General features: G+C 36.7%; 2 protein-coding genes across 2 annotated transcripts; one reads left to right on the forward strand and one right to left on the reverse strand.

Annotated features, from left to right (window-relative positions):
• The first annotated feature begins 226 nt into the window (after positions 1 to 226).
• LOC121388602 (nuclear transport factor 2-like) lies at positions 227 to 8653 on the forward strand. The gene is made up of 4 exons (XM_041520008.1): positions 227 to 431; positions 1712 to 1780; positions 5629 to 5727; positions 7358 to 8653. Exons 1-4 carry the CDS (start codon positions 318 to 320, stop codon positions 7478 to 7480), a joined length of 405 nt encoding a protein of 134 aa, XP_041375942.1. The 5' UTR covers positions 227 to 317; the 3' UTR covers positions 7481 to 8653.
• A 6332-nt stretch (positions 8654 to 14985) lies between these two features.
• On the reverse strand, positions 14986 to 24700 carry LOC121388389 (proteasome subunit alpha type-7-like). The gene is made up of 6 exons (XM_041519695.1): positions 24549 to 24700; positions 21721 to 21847; positions 20138 to 20262; positions 19179 to 19301; positions 17523 to 17705; positions 14986 to 16037 (listed from the first exon to the last, which is right to left on the reverse strand). Exons 1-6 carry the CDS (start codon positions 24648 to 24650, stop codon positions 15942 to 15944), a joined length of 756 nt encoding a protein of 251 aa, XP_041375629.1. The 5' UTR covers positions 24651 to 24700; the 3' UTR covers positions 14986 to 15941.
• Between the last annotated feature and the right edge of the window lie 194 nt (positions 24701 to 24894).

Consider the following 24894-nt stretch of genomic DNA (forward strand, 5'->3'; position numbering starts at 1 on the left):
TATATGTAACTATGGGACTGCATCTTTTAGACATGTGACATTGTGAAAAGGCGCTTTAAAAATATACAAGTACTACAACACATTGAAATTTAAGCTACTGTCACACCTTGTAGTACATATAGGCCTACTAGGAGTAGGACGCACGTCTGTAAAACGGTAATTTACTTTTCTACTTTTGGACACGATTGAGTTGAACGAGACTACGTTGACGGCTTAGTCGTAGCACCGGTAATAAGACCAGTAGCAATTTAGACCGATGGTAAAAATATTTGTCGGCGCAAAGTGGTGACAAACATTGAAAAGCAAAATATATTAGAATGGCAGATGCCGAATCGCAGTTTTGTCAGTCGGTAGCATCAGCATTTGTCGATGCTTATTATCAAAAATTTGATAATCCATCAACAAGGCCCGAGTTGGTGGACTTGTACACTGTAAGTTAGTAGGTCGACTGGTACCAAGTCAATGTCGAGGCAAATGTTCTCATTCATGAATACAAAAAATTAAATGTTATTTAGAATTATTTGTATACATATAAAATAGGCCCAAAGGACACACAATCGCATTTAAGCATTTTTTTTTATTTATTTTTTTAAAGTAATTGCCTTGGATGAACATTATATTTAGCATTGTTATGGGTTCATTGTTGCACAGGGCAGTTAAACTTAAAAGTTGATACTTTGTTGTATGATTTTCTTGACCCTAACCCTAAACCTAACCCATTTTCTTTCAGGGGGAAAACTGGTGCATGCAGCACACACATTGTAAATAGTCAATTCCATAGCACAATACCCTAAAATTTATTTCTGGCAGAAACCCTGGTACCGGTCCCCAACTTGAATGTATTTTAACGACTCATTGGACAAGTGTAAGGACACTACACCAACATCACCCTCATCAACTACTAACTAATGACTAACCCATTGTCTTGGACAGACAGCCCAGATAGCTAAGGTGTGTGACCAGGACATCATGCTCAGGGCTAGCTCTGCCACTCGCCAAATTCGCCATTTGTGAATTTTAGGAACAATTGGCAATTTTTATTTTAATTTGGCAAAAAAAAATTCATGTACATAATAATTGATATTTGCTGAAAAGTTTTGCGTTTTTGGAAATAATTTGGCGAAATGTATTACACACCCAGAGCTAGCTCTGATGCTTGAATCTTAATTTGATACAATATGAAACAATTATAAACTAAATATTCACATTGTTTTGTTATGAATCAGACCTTTCTTTTTAAGGTGCGCAGGTGAGATCGCACTCATACAGCGCATATAATTTCAATCTGACGAGTGAAAAACAGTACACGTTACTCAACAAACAGTGCATGTTACTCAACAAAAGGTGCACGTAAAATAGATGGGTATATTTATTTCCACTGTTTACAAAAATCAACAGTTTTCATAGCTCATTTAGCTGATAGGAAGGTCCTTTTATTAAAACAAAAATTTAAAACATGGCAGCAGCCTCCATTCAGTCTTTAAACTTGTATTTCTCTTTGTTGAACAAATCGGGAAATACTGGTTTAATAAACAATTTTGTACGCGTACCAGTCAAAATCCAATCGGAGCTACATTGCCTATTTTATTTATTTTGAAGAGTGATTTTTCACTCGTCTTAGCATATTGAGGTGTGCGATTTTCCACTCGCCTATAATTTTCAAAAACCAAGGACTGTTTTGTTATGAATGTTATATATTTTTTTTTATTAGGCAGAAGCCAAGTTGACTTTTGAGGGGACACAAACAGTTGGTCAAGTGGCTATTAGAGAAAAACTAGGGGTAAGTTTTTATTATTTTATTTTTAGGCTATACCTGGTATAGACATTTGTTATACAAAGAGTGGGATGTATCTCAGTGGTAGAGCACTGTTAATGCAGGGAACAATATTTCGAAATCTGAGGTAACCAGAAGTCGGTTCACGTGGTTTTTACCTAGGTAACCAATTGTTCGGTTACGTGAATTATATTTGCGTAACCCATGGGTTATTTGATCGGTTACCTCAAAATAACGTTGAAATTATATTTTAAATACATAGTTTTAAGCTGAAACATAAAGTTAAAACAAATACAAAAGAAAACATTTAAAAAAAAAAAAAAAAATTCTTTAATGCTTGCTAAAGTTAACAATAATATTATAAAAGAACTGACTATTATCCCTGAAACAAAATATAGGAGCATTGCCAGAAATATTCTTAGAATTACGCACGCCAAAGGCGTGCCCAAGCGGGAGGATTCGGGGGGCCTCCCTCTGTGAAAATTTTGAACTCAGGACGCCTGTAGATGCATTTTTAAAAATCTTTTTTCGAGTCAGTTTTAAGAGGTCTATTTTATAGAACAATTACAGACAGCCTCGACCTATTCCCGGATTTTGTTTTTGAATTACGCACGTGCGTAATGGGCGGTACGCCTTTGAAATAGATAAATACTCATTTGTAGGGATTCCTTTTGCGATTTGCGGTGGCTATGCTACTTTCACTTCATCGATGGTACTTATATACTACAGTAACGTTCCAAATGTTGTTGTTTTTTAAGGCTCATTATGCGATGTTAGTATTTTTCAATTTTTGTGACACTTTTGGATTCCTGTTTACGTTAAAATTGTTTTTAACATATGTAAAATTATAGCCAATCCAATAGTATGTCTACATATATTCCTTTAGAGATAAAATAGCAGCAGAAAATTTAGCCGTCCCAAGCAGTCCGAGCACATTTCTTTAAAACTGTTTTAAAACTGTAGACTGGTCGCAAGTTACAACTGTTGCAATATAACATTGTTTACTGGTTTGCTGCGCATCAAGTATCTAAAAATCAGTCTAAAACATTTGTCGGAATACCAGTAGTATGTCTGCATGAATAAACTTCCTATAATCGTGAAGTTTGCAAGTTTTAATTTCTGAACGTTTACAGGTCATGACGTAAACCGATTTGCGGTTCGCGTAAATTTAATTTTGCGTAACCGACATGCGAACAGAACGGTGGTTCGCGTAAAATATTGTGCCCTGTAATGTATAGTGAGTCTTAGAATAGATCACCCTCAGCAGACTTGAGTGTTTTCCACAGGGCGTCTAGATTATGGTAGCCCCACTCCCAATGTGTCCCATGGCTAGTGATATTCAGTGTTGGGCTAGTAAATTATTACTATAACTAGCCCGACAGCTAGTGTAAAAAAACCCATGTCAAATGCTGCATTTAGATATTTTGTAAATATGAATATCTTAATTGCCCCCACTTTCCACCCCATTCTAAGGATACTGACATGAAAAAGATACTGACAACCAGCAGGGGTGCACAAATGTGAAATGGTGATAGTTGCCCGGTGGGCAACCAGTAGCTGAAGTTTGGTTGCCCAACATCATCTCTTGGTTGCCCACATTTCATAAAACGTTTTATGAATATAATTTTGAACGGTCTTTAAAATGAAACTGAAATTTAAAATGTTTTTATTATCATTACTTATCAGTTTAGTTTTATTTATTTCTTTTTTAACATTATTTATCTACAGATCATCTTCGCTTAGGCTGAAAAAAAGTTTGTTTTGTTTAACGACACCACTGGAGCACACTGATTAATTAATCATCGGCTATTGGATGTCAAACATTTAGTAATTCTGACACGTAGTCATCAGAGGAAACCCGCTACATTTTTCCTAACGCAGCAAGGGATCTTTTATATGCACTTTCCCACAGACAGGGAGGCACATACCACAACCTTTGTCAGGCTGTTGTGCACTGGTTGGAACGAGAAACAACCCAATCAGCTGAATGGATCCACAGAGGTGGTTCGATATCGCTTGGGCTGTCAGTCATAATACTCGATGAACTCAGGGCTCATTCCAAGATTAAAAATACCTGTTGCCAAAAAAATTGCCAAATGGGATTTTTATTTGCCATAATGAAATTGTTTTAGCCAAAAAAAATTGTGTAGTACTGTATAGAGTATTTATATATGAATATGAAACTTGTATCTTTTTCAGCTAATTATGTACAAACTGGAATACATCTCAATAACAAAATTATCCCCGATCAAAATCAAAGACAGCAATGGGGGTAGGGGCAGTTAATATATTACTTTGATTTTTCAGTGGGTGAGGGGAGATATGCAGTTGGAAGCCAATGCCCTCTGCAAACACTCAAAATTCTAAGGCATTCATAAAAATCTGAGAGCCAGTACTCTTCTTTTTCTTTTTAAACAGTGCTCATTATTTCTGTAAAATAGCAATCTTTATTTTGGTTTGAACTGCTTTTAATTGTATTTTGAAATAACCCATCTATTCCACACCCCAACAATTTCGTAATTTGCGCTATTTTGTTTATTTCCGCGTCGTGTTAAATGCTTGTTATTGATTTCAGCTTGTAAAATACGTAACCTAAGAATGCTGACTTCACGTTATGACAACTATCCATTTACGTCAAAAGGTTTTTGATTAAAAAGATAATGAATTCAAATTTTACGGTCTTTTTAAAATCTAGCTAACTTTTGAGATGTCACCTCACAGTCAACAAATTTATATAATATTTTATCTAACAAATATCATGATTATTGTAAACTAATTGTATTCAGTGTACGTTTAACCGCAATTTGTATAAATACTGCATGTTCCTTTCCCGCGATCGCGAAATGCATTGAGTGCGAAATTAACAAAGACAACGGAAATAAACAAACGAAACAGCTATTAAGTATTCATTAATGCGAACAACTATTTGGTGGTGGGGTTTTTTCTCACAAATTTACATCAAGATTTACTTGCGTTTAATCGTAATGTCTTTTGACACGTGCAAGTCTCGGCTGACTGTCAAGCGTGACCTATATATGCACACTGAGAACAGCCAACGAACGTTTTCCAAACGTTCGCGAACTATGCGATTGGTTTCCGACGTGGTTTTGCTCGGTCTACCTGAACTTTGGCTCAAAGACTTTACAGAGTTAAAATAACACGCTACAGATTTTTCAGACTTTTGTTGCATACATGTTGCCGTTAAAATTAATAACTGATTATTAAAATAAGCAAACATCGTTATGCTGAATTTTTGATGACACCGCTTATCGTTACCAGTCGCGAGATCCCTGTTAATATTTGGTATTATTATTATATGTTATGTGTCGGATAGATTATGTAACCTATTGTTCACATCGGAAGATAGAAAATGGCTTAGCCAATTTTTTTGCTCAGAACTGGATGCTTGTTGGTGTAATTTGTGGCCTTTCACATGTCTTGTGCCCTTTGCTAATAGCCACCATTCTGAAACGTATCTGTCTGCATTGAACTCGTCAAAATCATGCACGGTGGACGCTGAGTGGATGGCAGCGTTAGGGTGGATATTTATATTGTCAGTCAAGTTATCAGTTTCGATACTTTTCAGTTGCCCGTGACTGTCCGAGTGTCGGGAAGTTTTATTTTTCATTTTACTTGTTTTATGATTTTCTTAAGAATGGTTGCCCGCAACATATTTTGGTTGTAGTAGGGTTTCTCTCTCTACCAAGTGTCAGAATAACCTGATAGTTATAGATTAAACTCTACTGTGATGTCATTAAACAAATAACAAAAATCTCTTTCCTTTTGGTACAAATAATTTATTAACTGAAGATGTGCATTTTGACCCCATTGTGAACACATTGTCTTTTTTTCAGACTATTCCTCTAGGCAGAATCCAAAGAGCTGTTACTGTGGTAGATAGTCAAGTGATACCAGGATTGGGAGTATTAATTCAAGTCATAGGACAGCTACAGGTATATATTTTTTTAACATTGATGTACAATGCCATGTAGTCATTTCTATATGCCTGTCTATGATGGGTCGTATTATGGTATGGCTTTGTCCGTCTGTTAACTTGTTCTTGTCCGGTACATATCTTGCATACAGAACCATCAAACCTCACATGTAGGAACAACTTGGGATGGCGGTGTGTCGCGTACAATTACTAGGTTACTGTGATACAAATAAATAAAATAATTTGTTTATATTCACATAATTAGAACTGAATCATACCGTACGGTAACATATTCATTAATATCTATGGTTTTCCATCGAACTCCTAACGGGCGTATCATGTACCTCACCGGTACTCTTGTTTGTGATGACATCAGCTTTGTGTGTTTGCTCCGATGTTAAGTTTCTAGATTTTTGTCCATTTTTAACCAATTGAAAAATATACTTAAAATTGTTGGCAGCTTTGATGTTTAACTATAGTAAAGCTGGGCTTGTATCTATTTGAAGCTTTATGTTAATTGAATTAGGTTGTAGTCCCTTCACACATGTTGTTGCTTTACCATTAAAAAGTTTGGTTTGTTTAAGGACACCACTAAAGCACATTGATTAACTAAGTAATCAGCTAGTGTATGTCAAACATTTGGCAATTCTGACACATAGTCATCAGAGGAAACCCGCTACATTTTTCCTAATACAGCAAGGGATCTTTTATATGTACTTTCACACAGACAGTAAAGCTCATACCACAGCTTTTGATCAGTTGTGGTGCACTGGTTGGAAAAAAAATTAAAAATTAGTTAGTTGAATGGATCCGAGGTGGTTTGATCCTTCAATGTTAGCACCTGAATGGACCGAACTAAATCCTGCCTCCTGGTTTACCATTATGCCCTAATATCAATGGATTTAATTCACTGCTTCCATTTGCAATGTTCGTTTAGCAAAATCAAGAATGAGCAACGGTGCAAGTCTTTGACTCAGCATGGTGAAAAGTTCATGTTCATCAATAGCTCATTGCATTTTCAAGTCAATTTTCAAAATGGCAGAATATTTGATTGTTGATGTTTTTTGACAGTTTTTGTCACATTAGTAAGATTGGAGTTATTCCATAAAGTTGTCATTAAAAGTGCTGTAAACTGCGTATCTCTCAAATCAGACTTTTACTTAGACAAGTGAGTGTCTAGTTTAGAGGCGTTTCACTGTATATTCACCATTTGCCTCTTAGGCAATCCTTTCGACTTTTTTTCTGATCAGTAAAATATTTCAAAACAAAAGGATTGAAACCCCTTATGAAGAGTGAAACACAGCTGAAGGTTGTTGTTTATTTGGGGGGGGGGGGGGATTTGGAGTTTTTTCACTGTGTCAGCTGAAATGCTGAGGCACTTTAAAAATTTCAGACTGGTTTTACCTGTATTTAAAAAATTTCAGACTGGTTTTACCTGTATTTAAAAAAAATTCAGACTGATTTTACCTGTATTTGACCATTTTTCAGACTGATTTTACCTGTATTTAACCATTTTTCAGACTGATTTTATCTGTATTTAACCATTTTTTAGACTGGTTTTATTTCTATTTAATTTTAACCATTTTTCAGACTGGATATACCTGTTTTTAACCATTTTTATCTCACTCTCTCTTTTTTCTTTTTTTCAGAATGAACAGGACAAAGCACTGGGGTTTTCACACTCGTTTATTCTCAAATCTATGAATAACAGTTTTTTCATTGACAATGAGATTTTTAGATTAGCATTGTACAACTTCCCCGATTCAGCTTGAAGTGTTATTGTGACTGCTTTACCCTATGATGAGCGTACCAGTGTACGGGACAATGCCTCTGACTGGATCGGCCTCAGATGTTTTGTAAGACGTCGCTAATTGGAGTGTGCCATCTCTGGGCCTCCTAACTGTTCCCAAGTTTTCAATTTTTAAAAAACATTTTTAGTTCTCTTCTATTAATGGCTAAAACAGTAAATTGACCCCATAAACACTCATTGACATTAGTTTATATTATAGTGGTAGCAGTTTTCCATTAATTGCATTATTTCAAATTGAAATGGCAAATAATAAAGATGTATTTGCTATGGCGACATTAAAATTACATTGATCTGTAGCATATACGATGAATATGTCATACATGTATGTACATAAAGTAACAAAAAAGTTTTCCACATTTTTCAGACTATTCCATGTGCCATGGTTTTGTTAATTCACAATACACAGTTTGTTAATAATAAAAATGGGACAGTCTTATTAAAAAAACAAAACCAAAAAACCCCCCAAAAAACCATCTGTTGCTTTATTGCGTTATTTGTGAGATTTATTTGTTTTAAGACAACTCAAATATATGCTAGTTATTACTTTAAGTGGGACCATGAGGATGTTCCATACCCAGTAGTATTCGAGTTAAACATTTGCCCATATGTCCGTTGGTTGCCGTGTTGGTCAGTTTGCACTGGAATGCTTGAATGGTGCACCTTGGAGATTTTTATCATGTACACGAAACACAAATTTCAGTGGAATGAATGTTGAATAACTATTGTCATGCTAATTTTGTGTATTTTTATTTTCGTAAGTTGTCTTTATAATCATCTGGATTGAAAGAACAATCAGATTCTTAATGTTAAAAATTATAAGCTTTAATAACAGCAAACTGATATGTTTAAGACAAACGTCAGCTTCAACTATGTATTATATTTTTATGGTAAATCGTTTGTATTTGGCCGTAAAATGCAATACCGTTTGCCATATGCAGTTTTTCAGACTGTATTTTACCAATTCTTATTTTGTACTAAAAATCCTCTTTAAGACTAATATCTTACAAATTTGTCATGAGACATGAAAAACATGAAACTGTCAATTAGGTTTTAGTTTGTTTTATTGAGAGAAATAAAAAACATGTTCCAGAAGATATATTTTGAGATTTAAGTAAAAATAAAAATAATCATGTGATTATGGAGTTGGTTTTTTTGTGGGGCTTCTACAAATGTGAAGGTTTCTTATGAGACGGCCAAAATACACGGCGAGTAGAATTCTATAGGTTACACGTTGAACTGTAGTGAGTAAAAACTCCACAAGCTTGAACTGTTTTGAGCAGAAAACAGTTTACAAGCTACACTTTGAATTGTATGCAGAAAACAGTTTACAAGCTACACTTTGAACTGTAGTGAGCAGAAAACAGTTTACAGGCTACACTTTGAACTGTAGTGAGCAAAAAAACTGTTTACAAGATACACTGAACTATTGTGAGCAGGCTACAGGATACACTCTGAACTGTTTTTAGCAGAAAACAATTTACAAGCTACACTTTGAACTGTAGTGAACAGAACACATTTTACAAGCTACACTGAACTGTTGTGAGCAGAAAACCATTTACAAGCTACACTTTGAATTGTGAGCAGAAAACAGTTTACACGCTACACTTTGAACTGTAGTGAGCAGAAAACAGTACGGCTACACTTTGAACTGTTGTGAGCAGAAAACCATTTACATGCTACACTTTGAACTGTAGTGAGCAGAAAACAGTCTACAGGCTACACTTTGAACTGTTGTAAGCAAAAAACAGTCTACAGGCTCACTTTGAATTGTGAGCAGAAAACCATTTACAAGCTACACTTTGAACTGTTGTAAGCAGAAAACAGTCTACAGGCTACACTTTGAACTGTTGTGAGCAGAAAACCATTTACAGGCTACACTTTGAACTGTACTGAGCAGAAAACAGTGTACACTTTGAATTGTGAGCAGAAAACACTTTATAGGCTACACTTTGAACTGTTGTAAGCAAAACACAGTCTACAGGCTACACTTTGACCTGTTGTGAGCAGAAAACCATTTACAGGCTACACTTTGAACTGTGAGCAGAAAACCGTTTACAAGCTACACTGAACTGTTCAGCAGAAAACAGTCTACAAGCTACACTGAACTGTAGTGAGCAGAAAACGGTCTACAGGCTACACTTTGAACTGTAGTGAGCAGAAAACAGGCTACACTTTGAACTGTTGTGAGCAGAAAACAGTCTACAGGCTACACTTGGAACTGTTGTGAGCAGTAAACGGTCTACAGGCTACACTGAACTGTTGTAAGCAGAAAACCATTTACAAGCTACACTTTGAACTGTTGTGAGCAGAAAACAGTCTACAGGCTACACTTGGAACTGTTATGAGCAGTAAACGGTCTACAGGCTACACTGAACTGTTGTAAGCAGAAAACCATTTACAAGCTACACTTTGAACTGTTGTGAGCAGAAAACAGTCTACAGGCTACACTTGGAACTGTTGTGAGCAGTAAACGGTCTACAGGCTACACTGAACTGTTGTAAGCAGAAAACCATTTACAAGCTACACTTTGACCTGTTGTGAGCAGAAAACAGTCTACAGGCTACACTTGGAACTGTTGTGAGCAGAAAACAGTCTACAAGCTACACTTTGAACTGTAGTGAGCAGAAAACAGTCTACAGGCTACACTTTGAACTGTTGTGGGCAGAAAACAGCCTACACTTTGAACTGTCGTGAGCAGAAAACAGTCTACAGGCTACGCTTTAAATAGCCTGAGTACTCTGAGAGCTAGACGGACATTTGGACATAAATACGCCGTCATTACAGTCAGAGACCAAGCTATGTAATTTTTTGGCAATCGCCGACCACAAAAAGTAGTCAAAGATTTCCGCTCTAATACCACAACAATGCTATGTTTGACGTTAAATACATTTACATCGACCATTTTCGAGTTCCTTAATTAAAAAATTCAGATATTAATCACTAATACACACACTACAGAAAGAAACCCAACAGCACCCACATTCAGCTAAGCTTCGGTAAACTCAAGACAGCAGAATTCTAAGTTCGCCGACCTATATCATGACGTTGCGTCACATGATCGCCCACTCGGCCATTCCGTCTTCCAGGGGCCATCTCATACAATAATACAAGTGCCCGACGATCACCAAAAAAAGGAGTTTGTTTTGTGTAACGACACCACTGGGGCACATTGATTAATTAATCGTCGGCTATTGGAAAGAAAGAAAGAAAGAAGTGTTTTATTTAACGACGCACTCAACACATTTTATTTACGGTTATATGGCGTCAGACATATGGTTAAGGACCACACAGATTTTTTTAGAGGAAACCCGCTGTCGCCACATAGGCTACTCTTTTACGACAGGCAGCAAGGGATCTTTTATTTGCGCTTCCCACAGGCAGGATAGCACAAACCATGGCCTTTGTTGAACCAGTTATGGATCACTGGTCGGTGCAAGTGGTTTACACCTACCCATTGAGCCTTGCGGAGCACTCACTCAGGGTTTGGAGTCGGTATCTGGATTAAAAATCCCATGCCTCGACTGGGATCCGAACCCAGTACCTACCAGCCTGTAGACCGATGGCCTGCCACGACGCCACCGAGGCTGGTCGTCGTCGGCTATTGGATGTTAAATATTTGGTAATTTTATCATAGTGTTGGAGACGAAACTCGCTACATGTTATCATTAGTAGCAAGGGATCTTTAATATGCTCCATCCCAGACAGGATAGCACATACCACGACCTTTGATATAGCAGCTGTGGTGCACTGGCTAGAACATGGATGTTTTAAACATAGTGGGGGGGGGGGGGGGGGGGTGAGACTGTCACCAGCTTTTTTATCTTTCGTCCTTGAGTAGAGTATTTGTCTGAGATCTCCATTTGGTGGACATGGACAAACGAAGAAACTGCAACCAGTGCCAGACAACCCGTTATGGTATGCAATATCGCGGGTTTTCTCTCTAAGACTATGTCAAATTACCAAATGTTTGATCTCCAATAGCCGACGATTAATACAGCAAACTTCAGCATCGTACAAGTATAGCGTTGTTTTGTACACCCCATCTCATATCACATGGGGCAATACCTGTTACAAGTGAGTCCAAAAGGTGAACCTAATCAATATTTAAATTAAATATCGAATGTTCTGACATTAGTTCATATGATGATATGACTGCAAGCAAGCTGGACATTTGTGTGTGCCAATTGTCAAGGAAACGTTTGTTCTGTTTAATAACACTACTAGAGCACATTGATTTATTACTGAGCAATGGGATGTCAAAAATTTGATAATTTTGACATATAGTTTTAGAGACGACGCAAGCTAATTTTTTTCATTGGTAGCAAGGGATCTTTTATATGCATCAAACCCACACACAGGATAGCACATAACACAGCCTTTGATATACCAGTCGTGAACTGGCTGGGTCAAACAAACAAAAGCTAAGGTCACCAATCCTAAACCAACCATACATCGGATTAACGCTTTACCACAGGGCTACATCCATCTTCATAAATCAAGGCTAATATTCGTTCCTCGTATATGAGGAACGAATATTAGCCTTAATTTATGAAGATGGGCTACATCATGACTGACCCCCTTTAATTGTTGCACAATGTATCAAATACCTGTACTGTTGTGTGCTATAAAAAAAAACTGAATCCAAAACCGGTTTTCATAAGTATACCAAGACAAAAAGGTTTATTAATTTGGTAACAAAAAATGCTTGAATAAAAGAAACCTGTGACTTTCAAAGTGAAATCAGACACTGGATTTAATTAATGCATCATTAATCAGTATATATAACAGATTTTCAATAAAGATAAATAAATGCATCTTACATCATTAAAGGCATACTGTCACGGATTTAAGGACCATATTTCTCTAAAAATGGATATTAAGTAAAAAATTACATTAATTGTTGGAAACCAAATCTAGCTATCGTATCACCTTAACTGAACCATGATGGAGTGAAATCCATGTCATCTCTCTCGGCAATTTTAGTTTTTGAATTGTGGACCATTGCCATAATTCAATTATTTTTACAAAATGTCACTAATAAATGGAGTATGGTGGTTATAAATAAATTATGTTTGAATAAAGTACATTTAGGGACAAATCAAATTATTTTTGTTCAGGTTATACTTTGTTACACCATTAAATAGGTCAGTGGTCTGTGACAATATGCCTTTAAATAGAACTTCCATTTTAAAGTACAAGCAGTAGTACCAAATTGCTAAACGTCTTTGTCTTAGAACAGGGGCGTAATAATACTGCTAAAGTTGTTTAAAAATTTCCTCCAATATGGAAGGGTGGTGGGTGGATGTAGATCAGTGGTACAGCGCTCGCTTGATGAACGGTCTGCCTGGGATCGATCCCTGTTGGTGGGCCCATTGGGCTATTTCTTGTTCCAGCCAGTGCACCACGACTGGTTATCAAAGACCGTGGTATGTGGTATCCTGTCTATAAAAGATCCTTTGCTGCCAATTGAAAAAAAAGAGAAGAGATGCCCATGAAGTGGCGACAGCAGATGTCCTCTCAATGTGTGTGTGTCGTTAACTAAAACGTTTCCTTTCTTCCTTCCAATATGGAAACGAGGGGTTGATTGACTACTAGAATATGAATCAGTTTTAATTAGAAATAGTTGGGTTGTAGGAGTCATTATCTTGATTATATAGCTGAGACAAGACTCATGTTAAACAGACTTTTTGTACTAAAGAGAAAGAAGCATACATGTGCACACATTATACACGTGCTAAAGTCTGCAGCAGACAGAGAGTTAACAGCTGACCAAAATGTTACCCAAGTTTTTCGCCTTGCTGTGGTTGTGAGGAAAATATTATGAACAAGGTATTCTTGGAAGTGGTATGGGACTTTGATTTGGTGGTGGTAGATTTAACCAGTTTGGTAACATAGGAAGCAGTGTTGACACTGGGTTTGGTAACGGGACAGGGTGGTGGATTTAATCAGTTGAGAACTAGGGTACAGGGTATTCCTGGTAGCGGTATGGACACCAGCATGGTAACGAGACAGGATGGTGGATTTAATCAGTTGAGTACTGGGTATTCCTGGTAGCGGTATGGACACCAGCATGGTAACGAGACAGGATGGTGGATTTAATCAGTTGGGTACTGGGTATTCCTGGTAGCTATATGGACACCAGGGGCCTAATTCACAAAGGTCTCTTAGGCTCGGCTAGACAACAAAGCGTCCTCTTTGCAAGTATTTTAGCACTGCACTGCGAGATCGCAAAGTTGCCAGAGTTCAGTGAATTAGGCTCCAGCTTGGTAATAGGAAAGAGGGTGGTGGATTTAACCAGTTGAGTACTTGGGTACAGGGTATTCCTGGTAGCGGTATGAACACCAGCTTGGTAACTGGAGAGGGTGGTGCATTTAATCAGTTGAGTACTAGGGGGACAGGGTATTCCTGGTAATGGTATGAACACCAGCTTGGTAACAGGAGAGAGGGTGGTGGATTTAACCAGTTGGGTACCAGGGTAAAGGGTATTCCTGGTAGCTGTATGAACACCAGCTTGGTAATGGTGGTGGATTTAACCAGTTGGGTACTAGGGTACAGGGTATTCCTGGTAGCTGTATGGACACCAGCTTGGTAACAGGGGACAGGGTGGTGGAAGAAACCAGTTTGGTACTAGGGGACAGGGTATTCCTGGTAGCTGTATGGACAACAGCTTGGTAACAGGGGACAGGGTGGTGGATTTAACCAGTTAGGTACTTGGGGACAGGGTATTCCTGGTAGCTGTATGGACACCAGCTTGGTAACAGGGGACAGGGTGGTGGATTTAACCAGCTGAGTATGAGGGTATTCCTGGTAGCTGTATTGACACCAGCTTGGTAACAGAGGACAAGGTTGGTGGATTTAATCAGTTGGGCAATAGGAGACAGGGTATTCCTGGTAGTGGTATGGATACCAGCTTGGTAACAGGGGACAGAGTTGGTGGATTTCATTAGTTGGGTACTAGGGGACAGGGTATTCCTGGTAGCGGTATGGACACCAGCTTGGTAATGGGGGACAGGGTGGTGGATTTAACCAGTTGAGTACTAGGGTATAGGGTATTCCTGGTAGCTGTATGGACACCAGCTTGGTAAATTTAATCAGTTGGGTACTAAGGGACAGCACTGGCACTCGCCAAATTCGACAATTGTGAATTTTAAAATTGGCGAAATAATTACATGAAATAATTGATAGTCTGTTAGAAAATAACCAAGTTTTTGCAATTTTGGAAGTTTAACGTGGCAAAAGTTTCTGTTAACCCAGAGCTAGCCCTGGAACAGGGTATTCCTAGTCACAGCGGTATGGACACCAGCTTGGTAACATGGGACAGGGTGGTGGATTTAACATGCTGTTTGATATTTTTGGGCATGCAGGTTTACCAATTGCTATGAGCTACCACCTGAGCAAAATGTCTTGCGTAACCTTTTGCTCAGTTGATGGTCTGCGGTAGGCTTATAATAGGAAAAACTAAGATAATTTTGAAAACATGTTATCTTTTAATCATTCATTGTACACATTTTGTTGAGAAACGTTTGTTCAATGATAAAGATGAAATTAAACATGCAACTCTGAGAAAGATGTAACAGTGTGGCATATGGTATTCACAGGGCTCGAACTTAATGATGGCAATTGCCGTAGCTTTGATAGGAATTACCATAGGTAAATGGCTTGACTGATGACAGATTTTTGCTGCTAAATAAAAATTATTGCCATCGGTTGAAGGGATATGTTTTAGCTTTTTAAGTTTGATTTATCTGTTGCAAATGTTACTCAAGTTATATATTTATCCGTAGTAAATGTTGGCAGGCTTTAAATTGTCATAGGTAAAACACTTATTAATTTAGAGTCCTGTAAATTAACTATGAGAGTAATGAATATAATTTAAACACAAATTCCTATATCTTAAATAGGTAATAGAGTGTACTTTTTAGTAAATTGCAGCTAAACCAAGAACTCTTTACATGTCATTTCATAAATTCAAGCCCTGTAAATCATCTATAAGTGAATGAATGAATGTTTAATGCCAACCCAGCACGAAAAACACATCGGCTATTGGGTGTCAATCATCTATAAGAGTAGTTAGCATGTAACAGTGTACTTTTGAGTAAATGCAGCTTGAACCATGACCTTTCTACATGTGATTGGACAATTATGTTTATAGAACTTTTAAAACTAAAACAAGCTTTCTTATCTGAACAGATGTCCTTAATTAACACCGAAATATAAATCCAAGCCTTTGATATTCACTTCACTCCTAGACAAGATTCATAAATTATCTTGCAAATGGATCTATCCACAAAGAAATGACATATTAGCATTTCATAGTTTCTCTCAGCTTATTCACTGTTCCACAACAAGACATGCATTTAAATGTGCATGCCACCAACTCTTAAGAGATAACTTTCAAATAACAATGTCTATACGATAATAAATCATTTCTTAGATTTAGATTTCTTCTTTTCTGCCTCCTCTTCTTTTTCCTTTTCTATCTCTGTTATGTAACTTTCAATTTCTTCAGAATTCAGCATCTGAAATTTACAATACACAGAATAATGTACAACAGGGGTAACATTTTAAACTGGGTGAGGGGGGATGACAAGTTTTGCCTTTGGTTTAATAACTAAAATTAGGGCACAAAAGCAAACTTCTTTCAGAGGGGCATGAAGGCAACTTAATATTATTTCACCCTGCAGTTTTGTTGGATACAGAAAGTTTGCTTTGTTTAATGACACCATTGAAGCACATTGATTAATTAATCTTTGGCTATTGGACGTCAAACATTTGGTAATTCTGACGCATGGTCATTAGAGGAGGAAACCCGCTACATTTTTCCCAATGTAGCAAGGGATTTTTATATGCACTTTCCCACAGACAGGAAAGCACATACCACGGCCTATGTCCAGTTGTGGTGCACTGGTTGGATCGAGCAAATAAAAACCCCAATCAGCTGAATGGATCCACTGAGGTGGTTTGATCCTGTGATGCAAGCACATCAAGTGAGCACTCAACTCTAAATCCTGCCCCTTTTGAATACAGATGCCTTTTATCATATTACCAGTGATAATTTTACTACAATTTCTTACATACATATATGCAACATGAAATGTACTGTGGCAAACTAGGCAGGGCACCAGAACTTTTTTGTTGCCATTGACTACTCAGTTTCAGGGCTTAATGACAAGTAAGTAGGGAGGGCACCCATGGCAGTGTACAGCTAATTAAAGATTTAGGAAAACCAAATTTTCCCCAGATGTTACACTATCAAATGTTAATTTAAAGATACATGCATAAGCAGAAAAGGTACACAAAATTTTTGGGTTTGAGTACAACAAAAATATCAAAGTGTATTGCACACATTAATCAAGGTTGTAATATATTATTTTATCTTTTTATCATGAAGATTTTTGGTATAAAATAATTTTCACAAACCAGAACACTGAAAAATAACCTCTAGTTTAACTATCATCATTTTCAATTACGGACTGTCTGTTATTTCTTTTACGTTCATCAGAATATGAACAAAAAAACTGTATTTTTTTGTTCATACCCAGATGAATGTAAAAGAAATAACAGAACATATTTATAGATAAATTTGAAACATACTACTACTACTACTACTAATTTGAAATATTTCTTTTGTTAAAACAATAACGCTCAGTAAGACAAATTATCAATATAAAATGCTGTCATCAGGTATGATGTTCCCTGACAACGTAATTTTTACTTTCATCAAGAAATTAACAAACTCCAGTTGCTACAGCTGGACCAATGGGATGACGTTATATTGTAATGAATGTAATGGAAATTTAATTATAATCTTATAAACTGTCTGCCAGCTTATGCATTTTAATGGGGAGGGTGGGGTAAGTTGACCCCCCAAAAACCTGCTGAGATCGAATGGTGAATTAGCCTTGCAGCATTAGTTATTCTAATCTTTGCAGGATATGTTATTCTTTACAAAACACAACCTGCATGCTTCGCAATGGATATCAACATCTCAGTAAATAACACACCTTGAGTGGTTCACCCCTTTGCATTACGGCCACCTCCATATTCTTGCCACCGGACTGAACGACTTCCAACAAGGCCTTCAGTGTGAGCTTGATGCACTCGTCATTATCAGCCATTAACTCATCCGTGTAGTGCTTTTCAAGAAACTCACGCACCGTCTTTGCACTTCTTCCAATTGTGTTGGCCTGACAATATATTATTATAACAACCATTAAAGGGACATTCCTGAGTTGGCTGCATTGTAAGATGTTTCCGACTAATAAAATATTTCTACGATTAAACTTACATATTAAATATATTTTCGTGTTTAGAATATCAGTGTCTGTGTATTCAATGTGTTTCTGGTTGTCTTAATATTTATAAGAAGCCCAAACTGGATTCTGTTTTCAAATAATTTCGTACGTACGAAAAAACCATATTTCAAGAAATAAAATAAAATATAACCTAGTACAAATATTAGAACATCACAAACACGTTTAATATACAGCCACTAATATTTTTTGCAGAAAAATATATTTGATATATAATTACAATCGCTAAAAGGTCTCTGTTAGTCGATAACATCTTAAACATTGCAGCAAACTCAGGAATGTCCCTTTAATGTCAGCTTTTCAAAGTAAACTTCCAGCCTAAATCGGCCATCTATTATATATATTTTTTTTATGATGGCCAATTCTTAATACATGTTCAGGGTTTAGAGTTAGACAGTATCAGGGAACATTTTGCTCAGTATAGCATAGCAAATCACTTCGTAAGAGTCAGGAAATATTAAAAAGTAATTGCTAATCAATTTTCAATTGACTATAAATACTGCTAATCAAGATTTTGAAAACAAAACGTTCCCCGAGTACAACCATCACATTAGTTAGAGACTTAAAAAAAAAAAAAAAAACAGCTTTTGTATTCATCTTTTTTTAAATGTAATAGTTTATACATGAGTATAAATTGTTCACAGATTTGAAAACTAGAATCTGCTAGTTCCTAGGCTAGGACTGAAGACTAAAAATCTATTTTTAGCATACTTTTTGCCATCTTGGATATGTAACTGGGCTAGCTCTGGGTGATTAAAAAAATGTTGCCAAATTATTTAAAAACTGAAAATCCTATAGCTATTTTCCAACAAAATAGCAATTATCACCCACATTTTTTTCACCAAAATTAAAATAAAATTTGCCATTTGTTCTTAAAACTTGCAATTGGTGAATTTGTCGAGTGACAGAAAGAAAGAAGTGTTTTATTTAACGACGCACTCAACACATTTTATTTACGGTTATATGGCGTCAGACATATGGCGAAGGACCACACAGATTTTGAGAGGAAACCCGCTGTCGCCACTACATGGGCTACTCTTCCGATTGGCAGCAAGGGATCTTTTATTTGCACTTCCCACAGGCAGGATAGCACAAACCATGGCCTTTGTTGAACCAGTTATGGATCACTGGTCGGTGCAAGTGGTTTACACCTACCCATTGAGCCTTGCGGAGCACTCACTCAGGGCTTGGAGTCGGTATCTGGATTAAAAATCCCATGCCTCGACTGGGATCCGAACCCAGTACCTACCAGCCTGTAGACCGATGGCCTGCCACGACACCACCGAGGCTGGTGCTTGTCGAGTGACAGAGCTAGCCATGTGTAGGTATGAAATAAATGTTACTAACCTTCCATTCATGGTATGTCCCCGAAGGGTCAGTCTGATATAGATGAGGAGTGCCATCATAGTCAAAACCTATGATCAGTGTAGACAAACCAAACGGCCGTCTTCCATTACTCTGCGTATATTTCTGGAAAAAAACATTTTACTCATAGTAGTGGTTTAGCATGCTCCAAAGACAACAATGTATCAGAAAGATCTGCTAAAAAAACCCAACCCCACCAGAGGAAGTGTTCCAAGTCCCTAGTAATGGAGGGGCTGCCATAGCCACCATTAACCCCATGCTATATGCCTCTCGAATTTTAAGTATAATACAAAATGTATACAGTGCTGTCATTTCACTGTCATAGGCATTGGCAATTTTTCTTCTGGTATATACTAGTCACAAGGTAGACCCCCCAACCACAAGTACTCATGGCTGTTATTTTTGTAATTAACTAATAAAAAATTTATTACTAATATTTAAGGTTTTTCTTTCAAAATGAAGAACTGCTTGAAAAAAAATACATGGAGAGAGAGGGATTCATCCCCACCCCAGTTCACAACCCTCATGTGATTCACTTAAAGGTTTTTTCAGTAATTAACAAACAAAAATAACAAATCTTAGCTCAAATTGTTTTTTGCATTAATACCATCTTGCTTACTAAACATGATTACTGTTCAAAAACTTTAAAAACTGTATTTCACACATGTGCCCGACTCCCTAAAAATGCACGTCTGCACCAAATTTAACAGATGTTTCTAAAATTTGCAATTGATTACCGAATACGGCAGATCGTCTGAACATTTTTAAAGAGGGTAGATATATTCCTCATAGTGAGGGTCTGCCCATAGCTGACATTTCATAAATATAGTTAAACCATGGATTGAATATTATTTAAACCAAAATGCATTGTGGACAAATTATTAAAAAATTAGGCCTTCTAAATCTATGTGCATCAGTGTCATTTTTTACTTTCCACTCACCTGTTTTAACTGGGCTATATGTCTCGTTATGTACTCTAAGGTGACTGGGTCCTCCACTGTTAGCTTGTGACTCTGACATTCTATGCGGGCTCGGTTGATTAAGATACGGGCATCCGCTGTTAAACCTGCCCAAATAACAACTATACATTAATCAATCATGTTCATGGAAATGTACTCTTACCAGTATACATGTATGTTTACATCACATCAAAATAATACACTGCAATATTCAAATTTTGTAACACCAAAGTTAACATTATATAATTTGATCAGGAAATCACTTCACTTATCACAAATCAATTATTTTTCAGGACATGCATCTATTAACTTATTACAGCAAGCATCCTGAGAGTACTGCTACAGCATTACATGTCCACTACTGGGTCTAACAAATTTCCATATCTTTTAATTTCAAAGGCCACAACTCTGTCAAAAATGGTAAATCGCCAAGAAAGTCAAACGTGACCAGTAACAGTACATGATTTATATAAAGCTATAAACAAAATTCCAGCTCAATATCTTGAGGCATTGTGAAAAAAATATATCAGGAAAACTATAAATGGGACAGATAGACAGAGATGAAAACTGTACTGCTCTCTGGTGGCACTGTCACTGGTATAGCATTAATAATGATAGATCAAAGCAAGGCTTTATTGGAAAATAATCATGAATTTTTTTCAATTTTTCTGTTCACCTAGAGCTATCCCTGCATTTTAAGGATTTAAATATAAGGATGACATACTTTTAGTGAAGATCGACGACAGTCACTCTACGCACCCTTGTTTTATATTGTACACAATAAATAAAAGATATCCAACTGGGTTTTTTTTTTTTATATTACTGACGAAAGGTACTTTTTATTGCTTTTATCGTTTAAAACTTAAACATAATATTTTCACCAGAATTATGAAAAATAAAAACATACCGACCTGTAAACAGCCTTGTCTGCTCATTATTAAATTTTGACAGGAGTCAAGGCTAGCAGACCAGTTATGTTTTCATGTGGCAAAGCTTTGTAATTGTAATAATATTAATACAACTAATTTTGAATTTGAATGACGTCGGTATTCCAATGATGTCACTTTACATCTTGCAATAACAATAAAGTGGGTACTTGATGTTTCTGTTTTCAGAAAGCTGTAAAAATTCCACTTCAAAATTGCTAGTAAATTATTTTTTCTTGAACATTACATTACATTACTTAATTAATAAATGCACCTGAACAGGGAACGTTTTGTTCTCAAAATCTTGATCAGTGATATTTCTAGTCAAGTGAAAATTTATTAGCAATTACAGTTCAATGTTTTAAAATTGTGTAGCGATACTGAACAAAATGTTCCCTGCTGAATGTGTTTGAAGAGAATCTTGTAATTAAAAAATTAAACTTTTAACGAAATACGGATTTCAAATGAAATTACAGAGAGATCTATACATGTACACTATATTTATTGTGTACGAAGCCAAAAATTACTGATAGATGTTATTTTCATTTAAACTTTCTGAAACCAAAAGGAAGGTGAGGGAATGTCCTGTCGCTAAACTTAAGTCTTTGTTTCTAAGGTGCTTTAATACAGCAGACAAACCTGCAAAAGCCAGTGCGACGTGATCATCCAATAAGGCTATTTTGCGAACTGTTCGGTCTTCTTGGAGCTTTGCAACTGATTTCTTCTCAACACCAAGCACGACAATATTCTTGCCTCGTACACCAACCTAGAAATGAAGAAACATTATGATCAAAGTGTGTTTTATTTGATGACACCACTAGAGCATACTGATTAAATAATCATCGGCAACTGGATGTCAAACATTTGGTAATTCTGACACAGTCATCAGAGGAAACCTGCTACATTTTTCCTAATGCAGGAAGGGATCTTTTATATACACATTACCACAGAGAGGATAGCACATACCATGGCCTTTGATATACCAGTCGGTGTGCACTGACTGGAACAAGAGATAGCCCAACAGGGGTCGAGCCCAGACAGACCATGCATCAAGCAAGTGCTTTACCACATCCCACCCCTTATTATCATAAAGTTAAGTATACTCCTTGCTCACGATATCGCAGCATTTACATTTTTGCGGGTTAGCACGCGCAATGCTCCCTGATGGCATGTTTATTATTAGAAATGTGATTACAGACAACACATTGTTTTGTCAAAATTTTGGGTAAGTATTCATAGTTTTACTGTTTGGTCATAAAATAACAGAGAATGATTTTACTGACACCCCCATGCTTATAAATAGCCCCAGTACTTAACATACACACATACAATTCTACTGTCGTCTGGTTGTTTACAATCAAAACGAGACTATACACGGTCACAGTGTTATTATATTTAGAACGCGCGACCTCTAGAAAAGTATGGAAACATTTAAGGGCCATGCCTATATTTATTGGCAATTTAAACAAAACACATATATGTTCTATTTTTGGTTTCACTTGATAAATATTGATTATATAACTGTTGAATCTTACTAATATGATGAACAATTTTTAAAATGCCCACACTGTCTTGCAGAAGAATAATAATTATTATTACTGACTTTTCCATTGGAAAATGTAAATATTTTACTATAATTGAAAAAATAAAAGTTTTAAGTTGACTTTTCTTCGTTCTTGTGTTGAAGTTTGTTTACTAGACATTACTACAAATGTGCGTACAAAAAGAGACATTTTTGACCCGTGCGGTCCACCGTATTGTAACGTTTGCGATTTACTGCGATATCATGGTAAACTCCCTTGAACGAAGCCAGTGCTATGGTGTACTTCCATCAACTGTTTTAATGTTAGAACTGCATTTATTTGTCAACACAAGTATATTTACCTTCATATATGTTAGGACCGGCCTCGGTGGCATCGTGGCAGGCCATCGGTCTACAGGCTGGTAGGTACTGGGATCCCAGTCGAGGCATGGAATTTTTAATCCAGATACCGACTCCAAACCCTGAGTGAGTGCTCCGCAAGGCTCAGTGGGTAGGTGTAAACCACTTGCACCGACCAGTGATCCATAACTGGTTCAACAAAGGCCATGGTTTGTGCTATCCTGCCTGTGGGAAGCGCAAATAAAAGATCCCTTGCTGCCTGTCGTAAAAGAGTAGCCTATGTGGCGACAGCAGGTTTCCTCTAAAAAAAATCTGTGTGGTCCTTAACCATATGTCTGACGCCATATGACCGTAAATAAAATGTGTTGAGTGCGTCGTTAAATAAAACACTTCTTTCTTTCTTTTCAAATATGTTAGTACATTTCTTTATTTTTTCCAAATAGTTAAGTACCGTATTTTCCCATGTATTATGCGCACCCCCCCCCCCCCCCACTTTGAACGTTTATTCCAAGAAAAAAAACATGAACCACAATATAATGCGCACCGTTTTTTTAAACCACAAAATCGACAGTGAATGCAAGATGTACCGCTTTTCCCCCCGTCACCAAAATTAACGAAAAGCGAAAGAAGCGGTATATTCAAGAAACCAAGAAACAAAACTTAAGTTAGGTATTTTTGAGTACATAGACTTACATGTCACATTAAACAAAGGCTAGTACTTGCGTACTTACATGTCACAGACTCACACGTGCATAAATCAAAACAAAGTTATATACCCCATACACTGTAAATGACTAATAAATATATGAAAACAAAAATATAGCATATTACATTTCGTTCTCGTGGCTAACGTGAATGCGCGAGATTTTTAAATTTATAATAGTGTGGTATATTTCCGGTTTGCCAGAAATGGCCGAATTAAATGTTATGGAAATTAAAAATATTTATGGTCCAGTGTTGTCATTTTTGTGCACTTTTTGGCGAGGTATGGATACTTTTGTAGATTTATTTTGCATTTATTACAACCATCAGAAATGAAAAGCGATTTTTAAGAGGGTTTTGGCGTTTCGTTGTAATGAACACTGTCAATAACCTGTAAAGTACCGTAAACTACCGATTTTTCATGGGTGTTCGCTGGACATTTTTAAAAGATATTTTTTCTATTGCTATGTATAGTGCGCACCCCCATTTTTAACCTGTATTTTCTGGGGAAAAAGTGCGCATAATACACGGGAAAATACGGTACCGCGATATCGTGGTACCCCAGTATATATGTATTCAGTATAATTGGTTTACCAACTTAACCAAGTGCATGTGCAGAGGGGGCCACACTCCCACTCAAAGCAAATCTACTTTACTTTTATTTTTTTAAATATATTTTTTGTGGAAACCTCTTTAGAAACTTCACTTTCTACAATGTTGACCCGACTGCACAATTTAATGCACATAATCCTGTTTGCGTTAACAGTCAATGTGATTTCCCAATGTTTTTGAATTAATGTCTACAACGGTAATAGGAGGATGAACGCAAAGAAACATTCACATATTGATGCTATTACTACCTCTCTATAATTTTAGTACTTACAGCTGTTGAACCTTTTTTCACAGCTTCTTGTGCATATTCGACTTGAAACAAGTGACCGTCGGGTGAAAAAACTGTGATGGCACGGTCATATCGGGACGACATGATTTTTGCTGTTTCACAGGAAGTACATTTATACAATGGTAGCAACGTCACATCCGCTTATGGTGTTCCGCTAAAGGTTGGACTATACCAAATAAAATCCCATAGGCAACAATGTTAACGTAAGTGGTTAAAACACTATAGATATAATATATGAAATAAAATATCAACCAAATTATTATATGCCCCATAAATATGACAATTACACCCCTCCACCAAACTTCTAGGCGTAGAAAGTGAAACCTTT

This window comes from Gigantopelta aegis, chromosome 14, assembly GCF_016097555.1.
Source record: "Gigantopelta aegis isolate Gae_Host chromosome 14, Gae_host_genome, whole genome shotgun sequence".
NCBI classification, from domain to species: domain Eukaryota; kingdom Metazoa; phylum Mollusca; class Gastropoda; order Neomphalida; family Peltospiridae; genus Gigantopelta; species Gigantopelta aegis.

Excerpts from the sequence above, each read along its gene's own strand:
- LOC121388602 (XM_041520008.1), top strand. The coding sequence starts at position 318 with ATGGCAGATGCCGAATCGCAGTTTTGTCAGTCGGTAGCATCAGCATTT. Across the intron at positions 432-1,711 it reads AGTTGGTGGACTTGTACACT|GCAGAAGCCAAGTTGACTTT; the intron begins GTAAGTTAGTAG and ends TTTTTTTATTAG. Across the intron at positions 5,728-7,357 it reads AAGTCATAGGACAGCTACAG|AATGAACAGGACAAAGCACT; the intron begins GTATATATTTTT and ends TCTTTTTTTCAG.
- LOC121388389 (XM_041519695.1), bottom strand. The coding sequence starts at position 24,650 with ATGTCGTCCCGATATGACCGTGCCATCACAGTTTTTTCACCCGACGGT. Across the intron at positions 21,848-24,548 it reads TGAAAAAAGGTTCAACAGCT|GTTGGTGTACGAGGCAAGAA; the intron begins GTAAGTACTAAA and ends CTTCATTTCTAG. Across the intron at positions 17,706-19,178 it reads GGACATACCATGAATGGAAG|GCCAACACAATTGGAAGAAG; the intron begins GTTAGTAACATT and ends ATATATTGTCAG.